The sequence below is a fragment of the Perognathus longimembris genome, chromosome 5, assembly GCF_023159225.1.
Source record: "Perognathus longimembris pacificus isolate PPM17 chromosome 5, ASM2315922v1, whole genome shotgun sequence".
In the NCBI taxonomy this organism is placed as follows: Eukaryota; Metazoa; Chordata; class Mammalia; order Rodentia; family Heteromyidae; genus Perognathus; species Perognathus longimembris.
This window is the reverse complement of record NC_063165.1, coordinates 41,616,162-41,635,793: the sequence shown is the minus strand read 5'-3', so window position 1 is coordinate 41,635,793 and position 19,632 is coordinate 41,616,162. Positions and strand designations below refer to the sequence as shown.

Genomic DNA, 19,632 nt, shown 5'->3' with positions numbered 1-19,632 from the left:
AAGATATCGCACTAGTTGATTATATGGATGACTAAAAGCTAGTGAGCATGAATCAGCAACTACCTATAAGAGGGTGAGAAATAAATCTGACTAAAATTCAGGAGCTGTCTACCTCAGTGAAATTCCTAGCAGTAGTACGGTGTAGAGCATGTCAAGATATCTCTTCTAAGATAAAGGTAAAATGTTGTGTCTATCATCTACCACAACTAGGAAAGAAACACATGTGCCTACTTAGATTTTGCCTAGTGACCAGAAGACTGTAGTCCATTCTGGATTTCATAGTAAGACTCTGTCTTAAAATATCAAAAAACAAAGAATGGGGGAGGGAAAGGAAAGGAAGAAAGAAGAAGGGGAGGAAGGGAAGAAGGGAGGGAGGAACGGAATCAGAAGCCCTGTAGACAGAACTTTCAAATGAAATCTATTGTGCTGGTGAAATTAGAAATATGTATTAAGTTTGTACTTATGTTTTATTTCAATTATACAACAATATCTAATTTTAATGGTCCAAAAATATTAAGAGGCTTTCCTAATTCTTATATTAACTGTCAAAAGGAATATGCTCTGATAAAAAACAGATTCAAACAAACTTTTGTGAAATAATAATTAGCTTCAACAGTTGGAAACTACTCAGCTCTGCCCTCCTCCTCCAGAGTCAGCTAGTATTTGTGTTTTATTGTCTGCACTTCTCTTTCCTTTCAACCTTTTGTTCTTCTGGTTGTGGATGATTCTCTTCTGAAAATTATCTTTTATCACTTAGTGGGGAAAAAGTTTACCTTTTCATATAAGATAATGTAAAATAAGCTCAAGTAAATAGGAAATATAAGATAAACAAATCTGATACATCAGATGTAATCATGAAGCTGTGTCAGTTTCAGAACTCTGTTGAAAATAGTTAAGAACAACTTAAAAGAAAGACACTTTAATCTCAACTCAATCCATGGGTCTGACTTTAGTGAGAACACAGACCTTTTTGCAATTTTAATGAAAGCCACTGACTTTACTGCTTGTGGAAGTATAAACTCACCCTTTCATCAAAAAAGTAGTCTGATGTCTTCATTTGCATAGATGACTTCACCAGTGTTTCCAGCCACCTAAAGTCAACAAATAAAATTAAAGACTTTAAAATACAACCTTCTCTAGAAACGTTCCATGAGTAAATGGAAAATCAAGTGATTTAAAAAAAAATTATTGTCTTATCTTTAACTAGTTTTACAAGGAGGTTACCATTCAACAAATCATTTTGTAAGTATAATGTGTCTTGATCAATGTCACCCCTTTCATCATCCTTTCATCCTCTAACCCCTCCTCAAAGTGATATTAAAGTTACATCCAACTACAGTTTTAATTTGTAAGTAGAATTGTGTTATAAACAATGTAAATAATCCTAGTATCTTTGTCTAGCTAAAGTAATAAGCACTAACTACAAAAGCTTATACAGGCAATTTCCAACTTTCATAGATTGTACATTTGAAAGTCAAATCTCTAAAAGTTTAAGAGTGAATTTATGTTTCTTGAAGAACTCTGTTATCAAGGCCAAAAAAAATGCTCTGTCATCCCAGAATTTTCCTGAATAGTGGGTTCACACACTCTGAAAGATAGAAGAGAACACTTGTGTTATTTATTCATTGCTGTAACAAATACCTGAGAGAAATTGCTTTAAAAGAGGAAAATTAGCCAGCTGCCAGAAACTCACATCTCTAGTCATAGTTACTCAGGAGACTGAGATCTGAGGATCATGGTTCAAAGCCAGCCTAGGCAGGAAAGCTCATGAGACACTTATCTCCAATTAATCCCCCCAAAAGCAGGAAGTAGAGCTGTGACTCAAGTGGTGAGTCATCAGTCTTAAACAAAAGAAGCTCAAGGAGAGTGTCCAGGGCCTGGGTTCAAGGCCTAGGGCTGAGGCAAAAGAAAAAAAGGAAGGAAGGAAGGAAGAAAACCTATTTTGGCTGCCAGTTTTCAGAGGTTTCAGTCCATGGTCAGCCATCTCTGTTGTTTGTAGGTCATTATTGAGGCAGACGTCATGGAAGGATGTGGCAAGGCAAAGCTACTTACCTCATGTCAGACAGGAAGGAGGGGGGAAAGAGGTACAGCCAAGATACCCTTCAAAGGGAACCCCTACATGTACCCTCTTCTAACTATGTCTCACCTCCAAAAGTTTCCAACACCTCCCAATATTGCCATCAAACTATAAATCCGTTAGTAGTTCAATCCACTCATTAGGTCATAGCTCTTTTAATCCAGTTTCTTCTCAATGAATGAAACCACTATCTTGAGACCAATCCTTGAATACATGAGCCTGAGGGGATAATACTTCATATCCAAATCTTAGTAACCCTGACTGGGAGATGGCCCAAAGCATCTCCACTTTCACCTAAAAATGAGTTAAGTAAAGCTGTGCCAATCTTCTTTTCATAGGCTAATGTGTTCCCACTGCTGGGGTAATAATGATGGCTGCATATGCTAGGTGTATAGAGCCAGAATAGAACGTTTTACTCTGCCTGATGTCTTCCATTTGCATAGTGATTTCCCCAGGGTTCCTAAACCACCCTCCAAAAATCATCAAGTGCCAGTGAAACGGGACAGGGAAGGATTGGAGCATTTGATCTGGCTGTTGGAACCTGAGAGCAGGAAACTTCTAGCCCTATTACAGTGCAGGTTGCTCAGCAAGGCCCCATTGTCAGATAGGTGAAATATATCCAGCCGAAATCTTGCTCCTGCCAAGACACTGGGGAAGCAATGAGGCTGAGTTACCAAAATACATACCTGCGAGCAGCACCAACATGAAATGTCTAAAAATCAAGACTAACCACCTGATCTATGGAAAAGATCAACCTCAGCACAATATAGGTATCAAAATACAGGAGTGAAAAGAGCCAGGATGTGTGAGGCTGGGTTGTAGAATCCTGGCACCCCAAGCCCTATGTCATGTGCTGACCCACTTACTTCCTCTGAGCTTGGTGCCCCAGATTGAAAGCTCTCGGGATTTTCAGCCCTGCCATTTGACTTAGACCTGTTGACTTGACTGAAATTCATACTGGTTTTAATTTGAAAGCTGGTGTTTCCTCTCAAGCCATAGAGATGACAAATTCCCATCCCCCTTTGCAATACCTTATCTTTGCACTCTTCTCATTTTATATATCCCTTTGCTCTTCTGTCTGAGAAAGGACTGGATTTCACACCTAATTAAAAGAGATTGTGTTGCCTGCTGTTTCCTTTCTTGTTCATTTTCTCTTATGCACAGGCAGCTTTTTATTCTCATGCTAAGTCCTATCCCTGGACCCCTGCAGCTTAAGGGACAGGCAGGAGCAGAGTTCCTACAAAACAAAGAGCCAGGCTCTCCACCACCTATTTCTCCAGACAGATTTCCCTTCCTGACTCACCCCTGATTCATCCCCATCCATTTGTGCTCTCTCATAGAATGGTCACTTACAATAAATACATTACCACTTTCAGTAGTACAATTCTTTACATGTTCCCAGTGAATGCCATCACAAGCTGACTTTATGTTTTTACTCTGGTGAGAAAAGGGTAGGCTATTATTTTACAACAGAGAACTATTTTTTAACTTTACCATCAATTTTATATTCATACTACTGTGGGTTTTTTTAGAGTGGGGAGGCATCTTCAAATACACTACGTCTATGTAAAGTTGGGTGGTTTTGTACAGTTGAGAGAGTTGGAGTTTTGAAGGCTGGTTGTTTTGTTGTATGTCGTTTTCTTTTCTTTCTTTCTTTTTTTTTGTGTGTGAATACCCAAATGCCTATTCAGTGCCAATCTAAGAAAGAATAGAGTTAGCATTTTCACACCAATCCTTCCTATACAGTTCTTGAATAATCATCCAATCAAGATTTGTTTTCAATGGGGGACAAATCTTCTACAGTAGAGTATTTCAGATTTATTCCATTGGAATCTATACATTAATGCTCATTGGATGAAAAGAACATGTTCACAAAAGCCTGGATTTTGCCTTGCCATGGCAGAAACTTTTTCTCACTGTATTAGTGTTAGATATAAAAGAAAGCCTGGGAAAGGAATTGCCTCTGCATTGTGTCCTGGAGGAATGAGATGTGCTTGAATGGAGAGGCCGACTTCCTCCTTTACATCTGTACCCATATCAGCAAAGAAACGATTCAGCCTTTCATGGCTGCTCCAGGCAGTATGGGGCCATGAAGTATACTCAAGGAGATGTCTCAGAATTATGTTTATAAAAATCCAATTAGGCTTAGCAGGTCAGGATGCGGGGGGAGTTACATTTGTGGTTTATAAATGGAGTTGGTAACTTTACAGTAATAATAGTAATTCACTCTTTAGCAAGTAACTTGCTTGTATAGAGTGACTAAATCTGTAATCTAGTTTTTTCAAACAAGAAGCTTGAATTCTTAAGAAATTAGGTATATGTTAAATGTGTGGTTTAAAGACAGCCTTTGATGTTCACAATTTCTCATCTCTATGATTATCTCCAATATAACTTATACTGTTGTTTTTTTATTATTATTATTATTCTACTGAGAATAAAGATGGCCCTACAGCTTCTAGCAATTCAGGTTTCATTCCAGTGATCCTTTGTACATAAGGTACCATGTGTTCTAATCCCAACCTTGTCACTTGCTAACTTTTGGGCAACTCAGGTAGATAACCTCAAGATCCCCAACTTCCTCTTACAGCAAATAGGAATAATAAGACCTGTCATGAAAACATAGGATTGTTGCAAGAAACACATGAGATGTTACATGCCAAAGGGTTTTGTGCACTATAAAATACTGCATGTCTATTAATTATTATGACAACTAGGATAGACTTGCTACTAAAATATCTGAAAGAAGATAGCTGTCAACTGTGACATCTCCGGTGTTATAATTGTGACTGATGCTATGATCAAATATGAATTGTAAGGATATTTTCACCTGTGTAGAGAAAGAAATATTTTAATAAGGATATCCTACTCAGAGATGGTGATTTTACTGCCATCTATTATAGCAAGTTTTACTGTGTGCTGTTTTACTGAAGTGAAAGATAGTGATAGTAAAATTGATATGAAAATTGTACATTTTAATACAATGTGTGTGTGTGTGTGTGTAATGTTCTTCAAGTTAGATGATTGGAGCTATATTAAAGCCTCAAGACTTAGAAACATGGAAGTTCTGTTATATCATAGATAGGTAGAGAAGTAGGTAGAAGGAGTTCAAGGCAATCTTTTCACATAGTTTTCCAAAAGCCTACAAACACCTACAGGCCTGCACTCACCTAGAGGCAGAGCATGTGATATAGTAAAGCAATCAAGAGGGTGAACTCTAGCCCCAGCATGCCTGGGTTCAAATGCCATCCCTACTACCAACTGCCTAGGGAACCTTGGATGTTTCTTAATTCCTCTGGCCTCAGTTGCCTTATTGTAAAAAATATTATAATATACCCCACTCCCTATCGTTGCTCTGAGGATTAAATAGAATAATATGCATAAATAGTTACAATGATGCTTGGCATATGATAAAGTCTTGAAAAGTAAAGTCACTCTTGTTATTGTAGTCATGGTATGTGTGCATGGGGACTCAGCAAGAATTTGGAATTTGTTTTTTTGACTGAGTTCCTGAATATCTCTTCTTGGGTTATTGATGCCTTCTTCTGGGGCCTTCTGATGCCTTCTTCTATGAGGTCAAGAGAATTTGTTTTGTGTAAGCGAAAAAGATGGAAGCTAGACTTGCATGGAGGGAAGGGGTAAAAGAAGGAATGTTCTTACATAAATTAATGCAAATTGCATTGTGTGAACTCAGTGCTTGAAAGCAGTTATTAAGCTCAGATGGTATGAGGGTGATCAAGTGGAATTGTGAGGTGGGAAAACTAGTAGAGTTCAAGCTTACTTGAGCAGGTCTCATATTTTAAGACAGGAGAAAAAAAAAAACCCTGAAGAATCGGGCATTCTACCTGTCTGCCGTTTGGTACCTCCAAAGTTTCTTCTCACAAGACACAGGGATCTGGATCCAAACAATAACCAGTACTTGACTACCTCTCTCTCTCTCTCTCTCTTTCTCTCTCTCTCTCTCTCTCTCTCTCTCTCTCTCTCTCTCTCTGTGTGTGTGTGTGTGTGTCTCCTGAGGCTTGAACTCAAGGCCTGGGCACTGTCCCTGAACCACTTTGCGTTGAAGGCTAGTGTTCTACCACTTGAACCAGAGCATCACTTCCAGCTTTTTCTGAGTAGTTTTTTGGAGATGAGTGTGTCACAGACGTTCCTCCCCAGGCTGGCTTCGAACCGCCATCCTCAGATCTCAGCCTGCTGGGTAGCTAGGATCATAGGCATGAGCCACCAGGGCCGAGCTTGACTACCATGTTTTGCAAACCTACTTGCTCTCAACCAGACAGTTCAGTTTTAAGGACAAGAGTAGGAATTTGATGGGAGAATAATTTGAAGAGAGGAATTCTTGAGAGCCATGTGAGGCAGAAATATAGGAAAGCCCCTATGACTTAGTGCCATAGCCACCTGTTTTCCAGGACTGATTATTCCTAACATTATGCCTTGTCTGCACAAGGAGTGTAGAGTAAGGGTATCAGTGGATCAGGCTAGCACAAGCTCCACATAACCGATGGAACTGTTTAACAATTCCCTCTAACAAGTTCTGTTCCCTAGGGCCCTGTAACTAGTATATTTTTCTTCATTTCTTTATTGTCAAAGTGGGGTACAGAGGGGTTACAGTTTCATATGTAAGGCAGTGAGTACGTTTCTTAGTTAACTTGTAACCTCCTCCCTCATGGAACCAACCCAGATGCCCCTCAGTAGATGAGTGGATCAAGAAAATGTGGTACATATACACAATGGAATTCTATGCCTCTATCAGAAAGAATGGCATTGCTCCATTCATAGGGAAATGGAAGGACTTGAAAAAATCATACTAAAGTGAAGTGAGCCAGACCCAAAGAAACATATACTCTCTGGTTACCCTGATTGGGAATAATTAGTACACATCTAGGACAGTCTTCGCAGAAGATCACAATAGCTCAATAGCTATGTCCATATGAACATATAAGATGATGCTAAGTGAAATGAACTCCAAGCTATGGAAACAAGTGGTATATCATTGTTGTTATTGTCAACATTCTTTTGTATTTCTTTCCCGTGGTTTTACCCCTGATAATCACTGTAACTGAACTTAGTACCCTGGATATCGTATATACATGTATTGGAACTAGGGAAGAGAAAAGGAATACCAAAATCAAGAGAGAAAGGATAAAAAGACAAATCAATGCAACAGCAATACCTACAAAACTATATGGTGTAAACCAGCTGTACCTAGTGTATTCTACTCCTGTTTCATTCCTGCTTTCCTATACTAATTGTTTCCCTTCGATCTAAAGTCAGCCAGTTTGATTTTCAATCTTAATGCAGTCTGCCATCCCAGGTCAGTAGAGCCAGCAGCGTGCTTTTCAGCATTGCTTTGTCATTAAGCCTCAGAATATCTCAAATGCCACACATAGCCATACTAGAAAGTTCCCAAGCCAGTTGTCAGCGATGCAAAGAAGAATGAGTAGATACAGCAAGCAGCAGAATGCCCATTGAGCTAGCAGATTGCACTCAGAGCCACCCATCATCCAGGAAACTTGGTGGCAGCTGTTTGGTAGACATCTTCATCTGGGTTGAATTTTTGCATGTGGGAAACAGCTATAGTAATATGCTTTATAAATTGCCAGGAAGGGGATTTATTTCTTAGAACAATTATGAATGTTGTTGCTGTCTATGAATAAAATAAGGAACTTTGATAAACTAGAGAAAATGCATACTTTTCCAAAGAACCGGGGCTTAGGCTTGTCTAAAGCCAAGTCCTTAAGAACAAGTCTTCCTATTACCTCTCCCTTACCAGGTAGGCAAACCTGGCTGTCACTCTGGCTGACCCCCGTGCTCCAGTTCAGAGGGATTCATATGATAGGATATCTGAGATAGCTGGACAAGGAAGCCTTGGTGCCCTAGGCTTCAAGCACGGCCTATACTCACGCGTGTCTGCACGCCTGTTGCTTCTAGCATTGTACACCTGATTCCGAGGTGTGAAGCTTGCCCTGAGCGAGTTCTGACCCAGGCCCCGTGTCCTGTCTGCTTCCCTCCCTCTCCTGCAGGTGACATCAGTTGCAAGGGGATGACCGAGCGCATTCACAGCATCAACCTGCACAACTTCAGCAATTCCGTGCTCGAGACCCTCAACGAGCAGCGCAACCGTGGCCACTTCTGTGACGTGACGGTGCGCATCCACGGGAGCATGCTGCGCGCCCACCGCTGCGTGCTGGCCGCCGGCAGCCCCTTCTTCCAGGACAAGCTGCTGCTGGGCTACAGCGACATTGAGATCCCGTCGGTGGTGTCGGTGCAGTCAGTGCAAAAGCTCATTGACTTCATGTACAGCGGCGTGCTACGGGTCTCCCAGTCCGAGGCGCTGCAGATCCTCACGGCCGCCAGCATCCTGCAGATCAAAACTGTCATCGATGAGTGCACACGCATCGTGTCCCAGAACGTGGGGGACGTGTTCCCCGGCATCCAGGACTCGGGCCAGGACACCCCGAGGGGCACCCCGGAGTCAGGCACGTCGGGCCAGAGCAGCGACACGGAATCGGGCTACCTGCAGAGCCACCCACAGCATAGCGTGGACAGAATCTACTCGGCCCTCTACGCCTGCTCCATGCAGAATGGGAGCGGGGAGCGCTCCTTCTACAGCGGTGCTGTGGTCAGCCACCACGAGACAGCGCTGGGCCTGCCCCGCGACCACCACATGGAAGACCCCAGCTGGATCACACGCATCCATGAGCGCTCGCAGCAGATGGAGCGCTACCTGTCCACCACCCCTGAGACCACGCACTGCCGCAAGCAGCCCCGGCCCGTGCGCATCCAGACCCTGGTGGGCAACATCCACATCAAGCAAGAGATGGAGGACGACTACGACTACTACGGGCAGCAAAGGGTGCAGATCCTGGAGCGGAACGAATCCGAGGAGTGCACAGAAGACACCGACCAGGCCGAAGGCACCGAGAGCGAGCCCAAAGGGGAAAGCTTCGACTCCGGGGTCAGCTCCTCCATAGGCACCGAACCTGACTCGGTGGAGCAGCAGTTTGGGGCCGGGGCATCGCGGGATGGCCAGGCAGAGCCCGCACAACCTGAGCAGGCCACGGAAGCCCCCGCGGAGGGTGGTGCTCAGCCAAACCAGCTGGAAACAGGTGCCTCCTCCCCCGAGAGAAGCAACGAGGTGGAGATGGACAACACAGTCATCACCGTCAGCAACAGCTCCGATAAGGGCATCCTGCAGCAGCCTTCCGTCAACACATCTATCGGGCAGCCATTGCCAAGTACCCAGCTCTACTTACGCCAGACAGAAACCCTCACCAGCAACCTGAGGATGCCTCTGACCTTGACCAGCAACACACAGGTCATTGGCACAGCTGGCAACACCTACCTGCCAGCCCTCTTCACTACCCAGCCCGCGGGCAGCGGCCCCAAGCCTTTCCTCTTCAGCCTGCCACAGCCCCTGACAGGCCAGCAGACCCAGTTTGTGACGGTGTCCCAGCCGGGCCTGTCCACCTTTACTGCACAGCTGCCAGCGCCACAGCCCCTGGCCTCCTCCGCAGGCCACAGCACAGCCAGTGGGCAAGGCGAAAAAAAGCCTTATGAGTGCACTCTCTGCAACAAGACTTTCACCGCCAAACAGAACTACGTCAAGCACATGTTCGTACACACAGGTAAGTGTAGGCTTCCCAGAGGCCTGGCAGCTGGGAACCGAGTGCGGGGCAGATAGAAGGGAAGGTTCAGAGACGTGTGTGTATTCGCTGGTACATACTGGCGATGAAACTCAGATCCTTGAGCTCTGGCTTGGCCTTTTCACTCAAGACTGGTGTTCTACCACTTGAGCCAGGCTCCACTTCTGGCTTTTTGCTGATTCATTGGATATAGAGTCTCAGGACTTTTCTGCCCCAGCTGGCTTCAAACTGTAATCTTCAGATCTCAGCATCCTGAGTAGCTAGGACTACAGGTGTGAGCCCCCAGCAGCCGGCTCCTCTTTTAGATTTTAAAGATAGACCACTACCAGCCTCTTCTAGAAGCCAGAACTGTTCCTTATCTTAGGAATGAAGCACCCTGCCTTCAAAACACAAAAGCTCAGAAACAGGATGTCCTTGAGATGTCCAGCCTGCAGTAAAAGAAGAATCAGGACATTATGTAAGCAGTATTCAAGTATTTTCATGTCTGAGACAGCAGAATGCAGTAGTTAAGAGCTTGTGGTTTGGAAGCAGACTGTCTGGATTTGAATTCAGTCCTAACCACTACCAAACTTTATCACTTTGGGAAAAATTATACTAGTTCTATACTTCAGTGGCATTGTCTATAAAAATGAGAATAGTCATGATGCACTTTCCTTACAGTGGTGCTTTCAGGATTATATTAACTAATGGACGTGAAGTTCTTTTAAGAGCTCCTACCATATAATAAGCATAGTATGCAGTAACTCTCATTAAGATGGTTGGGAGGTGACATTAAGTTTATTCTTTGGTCTCCAAATAAAATAACTAGATCAGTTGAAAGCTTTAAGGAGTCTTTCAACTAAGCAAAAGCAAAAGGTTGTTACCAATAATAGCTGCTCTAAGACACAACAAACTGCCTCCAAAAAAACTGGATTTCTGTAGTTACAGGTAATGAATTTCAGAATGGAGGATGGCTTTGTAGGAGCATTATAGAGCAGATTCAGTCATACAGGGGGCAGGATGAATATTTCTCTGGGTTCTATGATTCCAGAGCTGAGATCTCCTGACCTCTCAGCCAACAATTCTTTCCTGACTCCATAAAGGGAGATTGATAAAAAGTAAGAACTCCATGAATGTGCCTTCACATTTATATGTGACCACCAATGTCTAAGATTATACATAGATTTTCTTGTACCTAAAAATACCTACCACAATGTTAATCATCATATTTGAAGTTCTTACCAGAGTTGCACTCCTAAAAAGTCAGGAACATTACCCTATTAAATGACAATTTACCTGGGAAAAGTTAAATACTTGAATTTGAATGCACAAAAAGAAATTAGTCTTTCAAAGCAACTTTATTTCTCAGCTCAAACTAGGAGGAATATAAAAGACATAAGTTTAAATTGAGGCTTGAAGATGGAAGCAATAGATATACATCTAAGATGCCTCTATATAGAAGTTGACTATCCAACTGAAATGCTACATTACTTAAGATGAACTTTGTCTTCTTTGTAGTACAGCTTCAGTAAGAACATTAATGTATATGTCTGTATGTAAATCACTTATACTAAAGTTTTCACACTTCTAAATAAACATAGAAAATTACTACTAAGTGTAGGCAAAAAATAAAGCACTAGTAAGTCTCAATGTATACCAAAGTAAATGTGAATTCAGTAATAAACTGATATCAATGATGGGAAATTAATCAAAGAACAATTTTAATTCTTTTTTAAAAATTTACTTAGCATACCATAATTATATAGGGTGGCTTTATTGTGATAGTTTCGAAGATGTGCACAATGTACTCTGAATAAGTTTACCCCTTATCACATCACCCTGGTTTTATTTATATAGCACAATGTGCTCTCAAATGGTTTGTGTCCTTTCCTCCTAAGAGTAGCTATCTTGGGCTGGGATGTAGCTCAGTGGCAAAGCGCTTGCCTAGCAAGTGCAATGTCCTTGGTTCGGTCCCCAGTACCAAAAAAGAAAAGACAAAGAAAAAAGAAAACAGTAGCTATCTTATAAGTCATCAAGTTAAGAATTAACTTGTGAAAGTAACTCCTTAGCCAAAGTTGACTTTGCTACCTTACATCCATATCTCCTCTCCTCTTCTGTACAATTCTTTCTGTCTTCCTTTCAGATAGAAAATCTACACATTCTGTTATATCATATATTAAAATAAGGCTCTGAATTTACAGCATAAATTTTTCATTGTACTGCCAACAATTGTCTTTTTGATGACTGAATACATTTCTCCAATGAGACTATCAAGAAATTCTTCAGCTGGCCCAAATAACTAGATTTGTCCACGATAAAAATCAACAATGAATTTTCAGACTTAAATAAAAAAGCTAAAAATCAAGTAACTTTATACATCTTAATTGTGCCCAAAGAATGGTGTTTATAATGCTGACAAAGTAAGGAGATCGTCAGTAAATTATGAAGATATTTGCATTGGTGTATACAATATGACCTCATCTAGAATCAGTTATCTTATATGCCATATATACTAATGAGGACCTCATGATAAACAACAATAGCAGCAATAGTACTCGACTCTTTCATTCTATCATTATTTGACAATGGCAGTCTGGAAAGGCTATCTGTATTTCAAGACTTCTGTCTAACTGAAAGAATCCCTAAGCTAAGAAAGTTTAGGGAACAAGTGGCCTAGATTTTCAAAAGGCAAGACAGCCTGAACACGGGGAGATAATTCAGGACCTAGATTTACTGTGGCCCACATTTCTGAACTTCTCTCTACTTTCTTGGGAAAACATTTTTAAAAGCGGAGCCTTCTAACTTTATAGGAGCTCAATAGAAGTGATAAGTATCCAGAGCAAATTTTTCAAATGTTAGTGCAAAAATATACTAGAAAGTTCTGGAGATACTTGACAGAGCAGAGATGAACTTGATCTTCCTGCACCTATGGAGAAGTTGCTTGACAGAATCAAGAGCAAAGAAATCACTACTATACAAACAAGCTAATCTGCTTAGTAATTGGCCTTGTGTTTTATTAACTCCCAGATTTAACAACTGCATAGAATCAATTCCAAGGTCTGGATTCCATGTTAAAATCACCTGTGGGTCTATATTAATGATTTACATATTCAAGAAAGGAAGTGTTTGAGACAAATAAGTGATTTTCATATTGGCCTTGGAGCCCAGCTCTAGAGATGTTGGAAAGCATAGTCCACAGTGGTTAATTAAAACAGTAAAACTTAGAGTGGGACGTAAGTGAAACAAGATGGTACCGGAATTAGAAGACATAGGTCCTCGAAGTGACAGCACATTCTTAAACAAATCCCTTGATTTCACAACTGTCCATTTATGCAAAGCATTTGAAATGAAAATAATATATTTTGCATTTTGAATAGAGTATTAACTTTGTAATTTATCATCATTACTTTCACCCCAACAACCAGAAAACATTGGTCTTCACTTGCTCTCTCCTCTCACTTTCTCCCCCACCTCCAGACACATACACACACACACACACACACACACACACACACACACACACACTCCGTGTTTCCTTCCTCTGTGGGATTAAAATGCTAAGCAATGTCATGCACTTGGTTTTCTCTAGAAGTTCCTTCATAACAAGAACTTTTGTTTCATTATGTTATGATTTTTCTGAGTGAAATTCCTTCATCTAATCACTCCTAGCCCAATGCCAAACAAACCATGTAGGACTTCAGTACCTGTTGGAATTTTCATATTCACCTGCTACTGCTTCCTAAGAGTTGAGAGAAAGGAAATGATCGGTTTAGGACATGTTTAGGAGCCAGAGAACTAGGAAGAAACCAAGATGGCAATAACCATGCTGTTATGGAACAAAACAGGGCTCTTCCATACCTTCTCCCATTAAAAGAAGAAAACAGAGGTCAAAATAAAAGAATGGAAGTGAAAGGGAAACTGAGGATATCTGAAGGCTCAGCCTTGCTTTCAAATTTATGTAAAAAACTTCTTCCAGGTGGAACTTTCTTTTAAGATCCAAACTTAGGACTTTTTGCTTTAAGAATCTATAAATGAATATGGGCTAGCATATGTAGTTGCTTAGCAAATGTTTGTTGAGTGAGTATGTAAATGAATGTTCAAAAATGTGGGCATGCTTTCCAGGAGAACTTAATTCAAGGGACTTATACATAAATGCATTCTTTTCTCAGCAAGGCTTTTAGATTTCTCTTTTCTTTTTCCTTTTTATTTTTAAATCAGCCTGAGAATGCATTGTGCACATATCTGTATTCTCACACTTTTTTTTTTTACCAATTAAAATATTTTTGGCTTTTTTCTGAATCATTAACAGCCCATTCATTGGTGACTGCTTTTAGTCCATTGATAACCTGTTCATGTAATTTTACTGATTACTTTGAGAAGCTCAGTAATTCAGCCAATGTAAATAAATGCAATAATTGCAGTAGCATACTAATGCTACCAAGAGGATAATAATAGTGATACCAACACAATAAAGTGATCATCTTTATATGAAGCTACTATCTCAGCCAATCCAAGAGGGTAAGCCTAGGTTGCCTGGCACAGTGGCTCACACCTGTAATACTAGTTACTCAGGAGGTTTAGACCAGAAGGATCACATTTCAAAGGTAGCACAGTCAGAAAAGTCTGAGAAACTCCAATTAGCTAGCAAAAAGTCTGTCTGGAGGTATGGCTCAAAGTGTGCCAGCTCTAAGCAATAAAGCTGAACAATCCAGGTGTAGGTGGTTCATGCCTGTAATCCTAGCTACTCAGGAGGCTGAGACCTGATGATTGCCATTCAAAGCCAGCCAGGGCAGAAAAGTCTGTGAGACTCTCAGCTCCAATTAACCACTAAAAAGCAAGAAGTGAAGATGTGGCTCAAGCGGTAGAATACTAGCCTTGAGCAAAAACAAAAGCCCAATGATAGTGCCCAGGCCCTGAGTTCAAGCCTTGGGACCAGCATGAGATGAAGGGGGGTAGAGAGGAAGGAAGGAAGGAAAGATGGATGGATGGATGGATAAAAATGCTGATCAAAAGCATGAGGTTCTGAGTTCAAGCCCTGGTATGGGGGGGGGGGAAAGGGGTGGGTAGGGGGGAGATGGCCTAGGTCTTACTGACTGGAGTGACTTCAGTTCAACGTGGGCTTCAGATTTTCAGAACTTAATAATACTTACTTTGTAAGGTTGCTCTGATAATTGAACAACATGTGAAGGCATTTCACTATAAATGCTCTAAAAATAATTAGGGCTGTTTAGAAATGTATATGTTATGTACATTTTGTAATCCAGAAAGCAAGAAACTGTTAACAGGATAGCAAGCAAGATAAAGTGGGTGGGCTTGTATTTTGTCTCAACTATTATTGATTTGTTGGGTGATCTTCAGGATGTTAGTACAATTTCTTGGGATGTTAATATCTACCTCATTCATAAAAGGTCAAGTAATATTGGTGACATTCCCTGAGACATGAAATATTCTACTTATCATCAAAGTATCTTAGTTGTTGCTAAATCCACAGGTGTTTTCAGAATGTAGCATATCCCCCATAGGCAATCCCTCCTAGATAGTCACTGGAAATGCCAGAAAGGCTGACAGGCAAGCATACTAACTGTGTGTAGAGATGTGGGCCTTCCTTTAAGCAGACTGTATACAATTCCATCTAAGTGCACATCCCTTCCCTATTGCTATTGATCGTTCCCATTTTCTGGTCTGACCTTGACTTTCCTCACTCAGATGACACGTATTTTCCTTGGCAATCCTTCTCTCTCTCTCCGTCTCCGCCTCCCTCCCCTCCCCTCTCTCTCCCTCTCTCTGGATTGTGTTAGAGGAGAAGATAGAGAGGTATGGAGAACGAAAGAGGCAGGAATGAACCGTGCTTCTAAAAGCACCCCAGTGACAAAATTTGTTGCCATTTTTTGCAGCCTGGGGAAAATCCTACAGCTAGAGCAGGAAAGAATTGGTACAAGGAATATTTTCCTGGCCCCCAGTACAAGCTCACTAGTGAAAATGGGGGTATCTTGATCTATAAGAATGGCTTTTAGAAGAATTTCATGAACTTTAGGCAGAGCTCTCCACATCTACCATCTACCATCCTCCACCCTGCCTTTCTTTCTTATCACTCATAGTACAATTTAAGTGCCCAAAGTGGTCCAAGAGAAGGAGTTGAAGACCAGGCCCTAATAACATGCATAAAAACAAATTTTCACCACTTATAAAAGCAGTAAAGGCCTCTTCCTTCAGTTTCTTCACCCACAGTTTAGTTTTTCTGCCTCCAATGCTCAGGTGAATGCTTACTAGGGAATCCTCTATCTATACTATGTATTAACATTTTTTTCATGACACCACTTATTCATTAGCATATAATTGAAAGTAGGTTATACTATTCTGAATTTCATAGCTGTAGTATAATCACCTGATTAAATGATCATTAGAAACTCTTTACAATTTTTTAGGCTGAATTTCCTGTGCTTTTTTTTTTTTTTGGCCAGTACTGGTCCTTGGACTCAGGGCCTGAGCACTGTCCCTGGCTTCTTTTTGCTCAAGGCTAGCACTCTGCCACTTGAGCCACAGTGCCACTTCTGGCCATTTTCTGTGTACGTGGTGCTGGGGAATCGAACCCAGGGCTTCATGTATACAAGGCAAGCACTCTTGCCACTAGGCCATATTCCCAGACCCTCCTGTGCATTTTTATAAGTTATTTCTCAGTGCATTGTAGATTTTTATCTTCAGTTATTTCTCAGTGCATTGTCAGTTTTTATCTTCAGTTCCTCTGTGCTGAATAGAAGAAGTTTAGCTTTTCTTAAAATGACCACATACTAAGTGCCTGATTTCTTTAATTGGCAAAACAACTTTACAAGACAGGTATGTCCTTTACTGTTTCCAAGTTATAGATAAGAAAACTAAGGCTTAAACAGATTAAATAACATTCCCAAGTCACTCAGCAGAGGAAATAGAATGCATATCTGACTCATGTCCCAAAAAGAATCATTGTGAAGTGAAGGAGCTAGTATGGATTAGCATGCCCTTTACGTTATAATTCCAATATCCCTTCCTAACAAACCAAACTTGCCATCCATTTCTGAACATAGACTCAAACCTGGAGAGCTGTATATTACCATTTATTTATCTTCAATTTTCATTTCTTCACTTGGAGAGTAACAATCAGCAGAGCACATCTGTTTCATATACAGCATTGGATACTTTGGGGGGATTGCTATAAGTAATACTCAGGAAAATAATAGAAAAGTGCTAACTTTCATGCTGAGTAGTGATATTGTTTCAAATGTAGACATAAAACTGTGGACACCTGACTAACCTGAAAATCTACCCCATTGAATCAGACAGTTCTGAAATGCCTATACTTACCATCACAACACCTTCATAATTATAAAGAACACCTTCTTTTGTAAATTGTGCTTTGTAAATGCTTTTCATCATTAATTAGCATAGCATTTTTCTGAGGCCAGAAAAGGAACTAAATACTATATCTTATTTTAAATATGGGACTGCTAATGCATCGAGTGATTAAGCAGGTGGCCCCTAGGTCATTTGCTGACAAGGCCAAGACTAGAGTCTTCAAGGGGTGTGTGTCACCAGGAGCAAAAGACCAGAAAACCCACCAAGGGCAAGCACTTGGTCCAACTCCTCCTCATTTACAGAAGGCAAAACAAACCCAGAGAGATGGAAACACTTAAAAAGCCCAGGGTCATAGGAGTAATTATTGGCAGAACTGATACTACATGAATACCAACTACACACACACATGTGCTATGGAGGGAAAGATGACAACTGTGAAGAATCAATTTATAGTCAGAGTAGAAGGGCGTGAAAGTAAAGAGCTTTCATCAGTGACCTTGCCTAGAGAAAAATCGCTCAGCCAGAAGGTGAAAGTTTTGAACAACAAGAGCATTTTAACCAAAGTTTCAACTTCCAAGCATCCAAAATATCATCGGGAACTTAAGGCATGCTTCCCATTAAAGGTGACAGGTGGACGTGGTTTAAAAAATGGTTGGCCAGCTTATAATTTGGCCACCATAAATTATACTGAAGCACAAGGATAGCAAAGACCAGCTGAGTTCCAAGCATGTTTACAGCTGACAGAAATGTTGCAGCTAAAAATAATATGCATGACTATATCTCGTAGGGAATCTTAAAAAAAATTACCAATATAAACACTACGCATAGAGTGAACTCTAAGACAAATGGAGATTATTAACAAGAAGCCCCTAACTTCCCCTGTTTCCATCCAAAAGTAAAATTCTTTTAGTCCTGAGAATCTCTGCATCATATTGGCCCATCATTGTGCTTCAAAACAAATCCTTTTATATTTGAAAACACAACAATTGATGAAAGTTCCACAAAATGGATCATGACAATAAAGCATTTAACACTGAGCCCGGCATATAATAAGCACTCAATACATGCTTTTTGTTTTTAGAGCTCTCATTACCACAACATGTCAAACCTCCTCTGTTTCATAATGGATAGAAATGGAAGCACAAAGTACATATTTTAAATAGAAGTTAAGTTTAAGAAGCAGATTACTTGTCTTGCTGCATAACTCAGATGTTGAAATATTACTCTAGGGAATTTCAGTCTGTGGGCTTCAGGCAGGTCATGGTAGAGTGTAGAGGAGGGCTTTTCTACTCTGAGATAAGTGCCTACCTTTGGCAATCAGTAATGAGGTGGGGGAGATTTACCAAATACCTTAGTACAGTCCATCTCCTTTGTCAAGAGCAGAGGACAGCAAGAGTTTGAAAACAAATAGTGCAAACAAAAACAACTCTTTAAGTAAGAGCTGTCATAGACCCATGGAACTGACTTATAGAATACTTCTTGTCATCATTTAGTGACTAAGCATTCTTACTTACCTTATTGTTTGTAACTAGTTTGGTCATTTGGTTTCTGAGCCAATAGCAAACTAAGGCAATACACAGAGAAGAAAAGAAGAGCTTCTGCCAACAGGCTAAGAAATTTTTTAGAAAGAGGCAGAAAAACTATTTTAGACATTGACCTCAGAGTTCAAACCACATATGGAACCATTTAATGGGGGAGAGGGTGTAGCGTGGTAATAAGAATACCATGCAAGTATTCCCACACCACTGTTGGTGGTCTGCGAAGTGATTTCATATGCACTTTATGTCAACAACAGCACAATGAGGTAAGTAAAATTATGTACCTCAGAAGCATTTGGTGATTTGTCAGCATGCTGTATGGTATGTTGATGCTGCGATTGTACAGGACCACTTGGCTCTGAGATCCTTACTGTCCCCACCTAGTCAACTTACATACCTGGAAGACCAATCTGTAGCTCAGTACAGCCAAGACAGAAGAGCCAATGAACTCTACAAAGTTTCATTTTAGGAAGATTTCTGCCTAACACAAGTTAAAATTGAAAATGTAGTTCTTTCAGAATGCCTTATTCTTATAGTTACAAATATCCGACAGGAGTAAACTCAGTAATGGATGCCTTTACTTGGCAGAACAGTGCAGAGTGGGGAGTTTACCTTAGAACTTGGTTCCAACAGAACCAATAGGAACAGTCTTCTCAGTTTCCACAGATTGCAGACAAACTCATGTCTGCAAAGGTCTTTTTTCCCTAATTTCTTAGTGTTCATTGGAAACCATTGCATCATTAATGATGACACTGAAAATGACTCTCTTAAAAAGTGGTCTACCTTTCCCTCCCCAGAATGACCTTTGAAATCCTAGTAGAGGGGACTGTCTTGTATCTTTCCAAGAGAGCCATTTTAGGACACCAGAGAAATGGACTCTAGAGTTTCTATTGTCTCTGAACGTGAGAGACCAGGAAGGCCTGGATCTTTCCAATCATGAATGAGATTTCATTTTCATTTTTCTTTTTTTTTTTCTTTTGTCGTTGTCGTCTTGTTTTTCTGTCTCTTCCTCCCTCGGCTCTCTCTCCCTCCATCTTGCTCTGTCCTGCTCGCTCACTCTCCCCCC

At 40.8% G+C, this 19,632-nt stretch overlaps 1 protein-coding gene across 27 annotated transcripts in view; it reads left to right on the top strand.

Moving 5' to 3' along the window:
• Zbtb20 (zinc finger and BTB domain containing 20) overlaps nucleotides 1–19,632 on the top strand; it is a 748,243-nt gene that overhangs the window by 704,108 nt on the left and 24,503 nt on the right. For all 27 annotated transcript variants that reach the window (XM_048346657.1, XM_048346652.1, XM_048346655.1 and 24 more), the window contains one exon: nucleotides 8,098–9,702. In XM_048346657.1, the coding sequence (XP_048202614.1) occupies nucleotides 8,098–9,702 (1,605 nt within the window). The remainder of the gene's footprint in view (nucleotides 1–8,097; nucleotides 9,703–19,632) is intronic.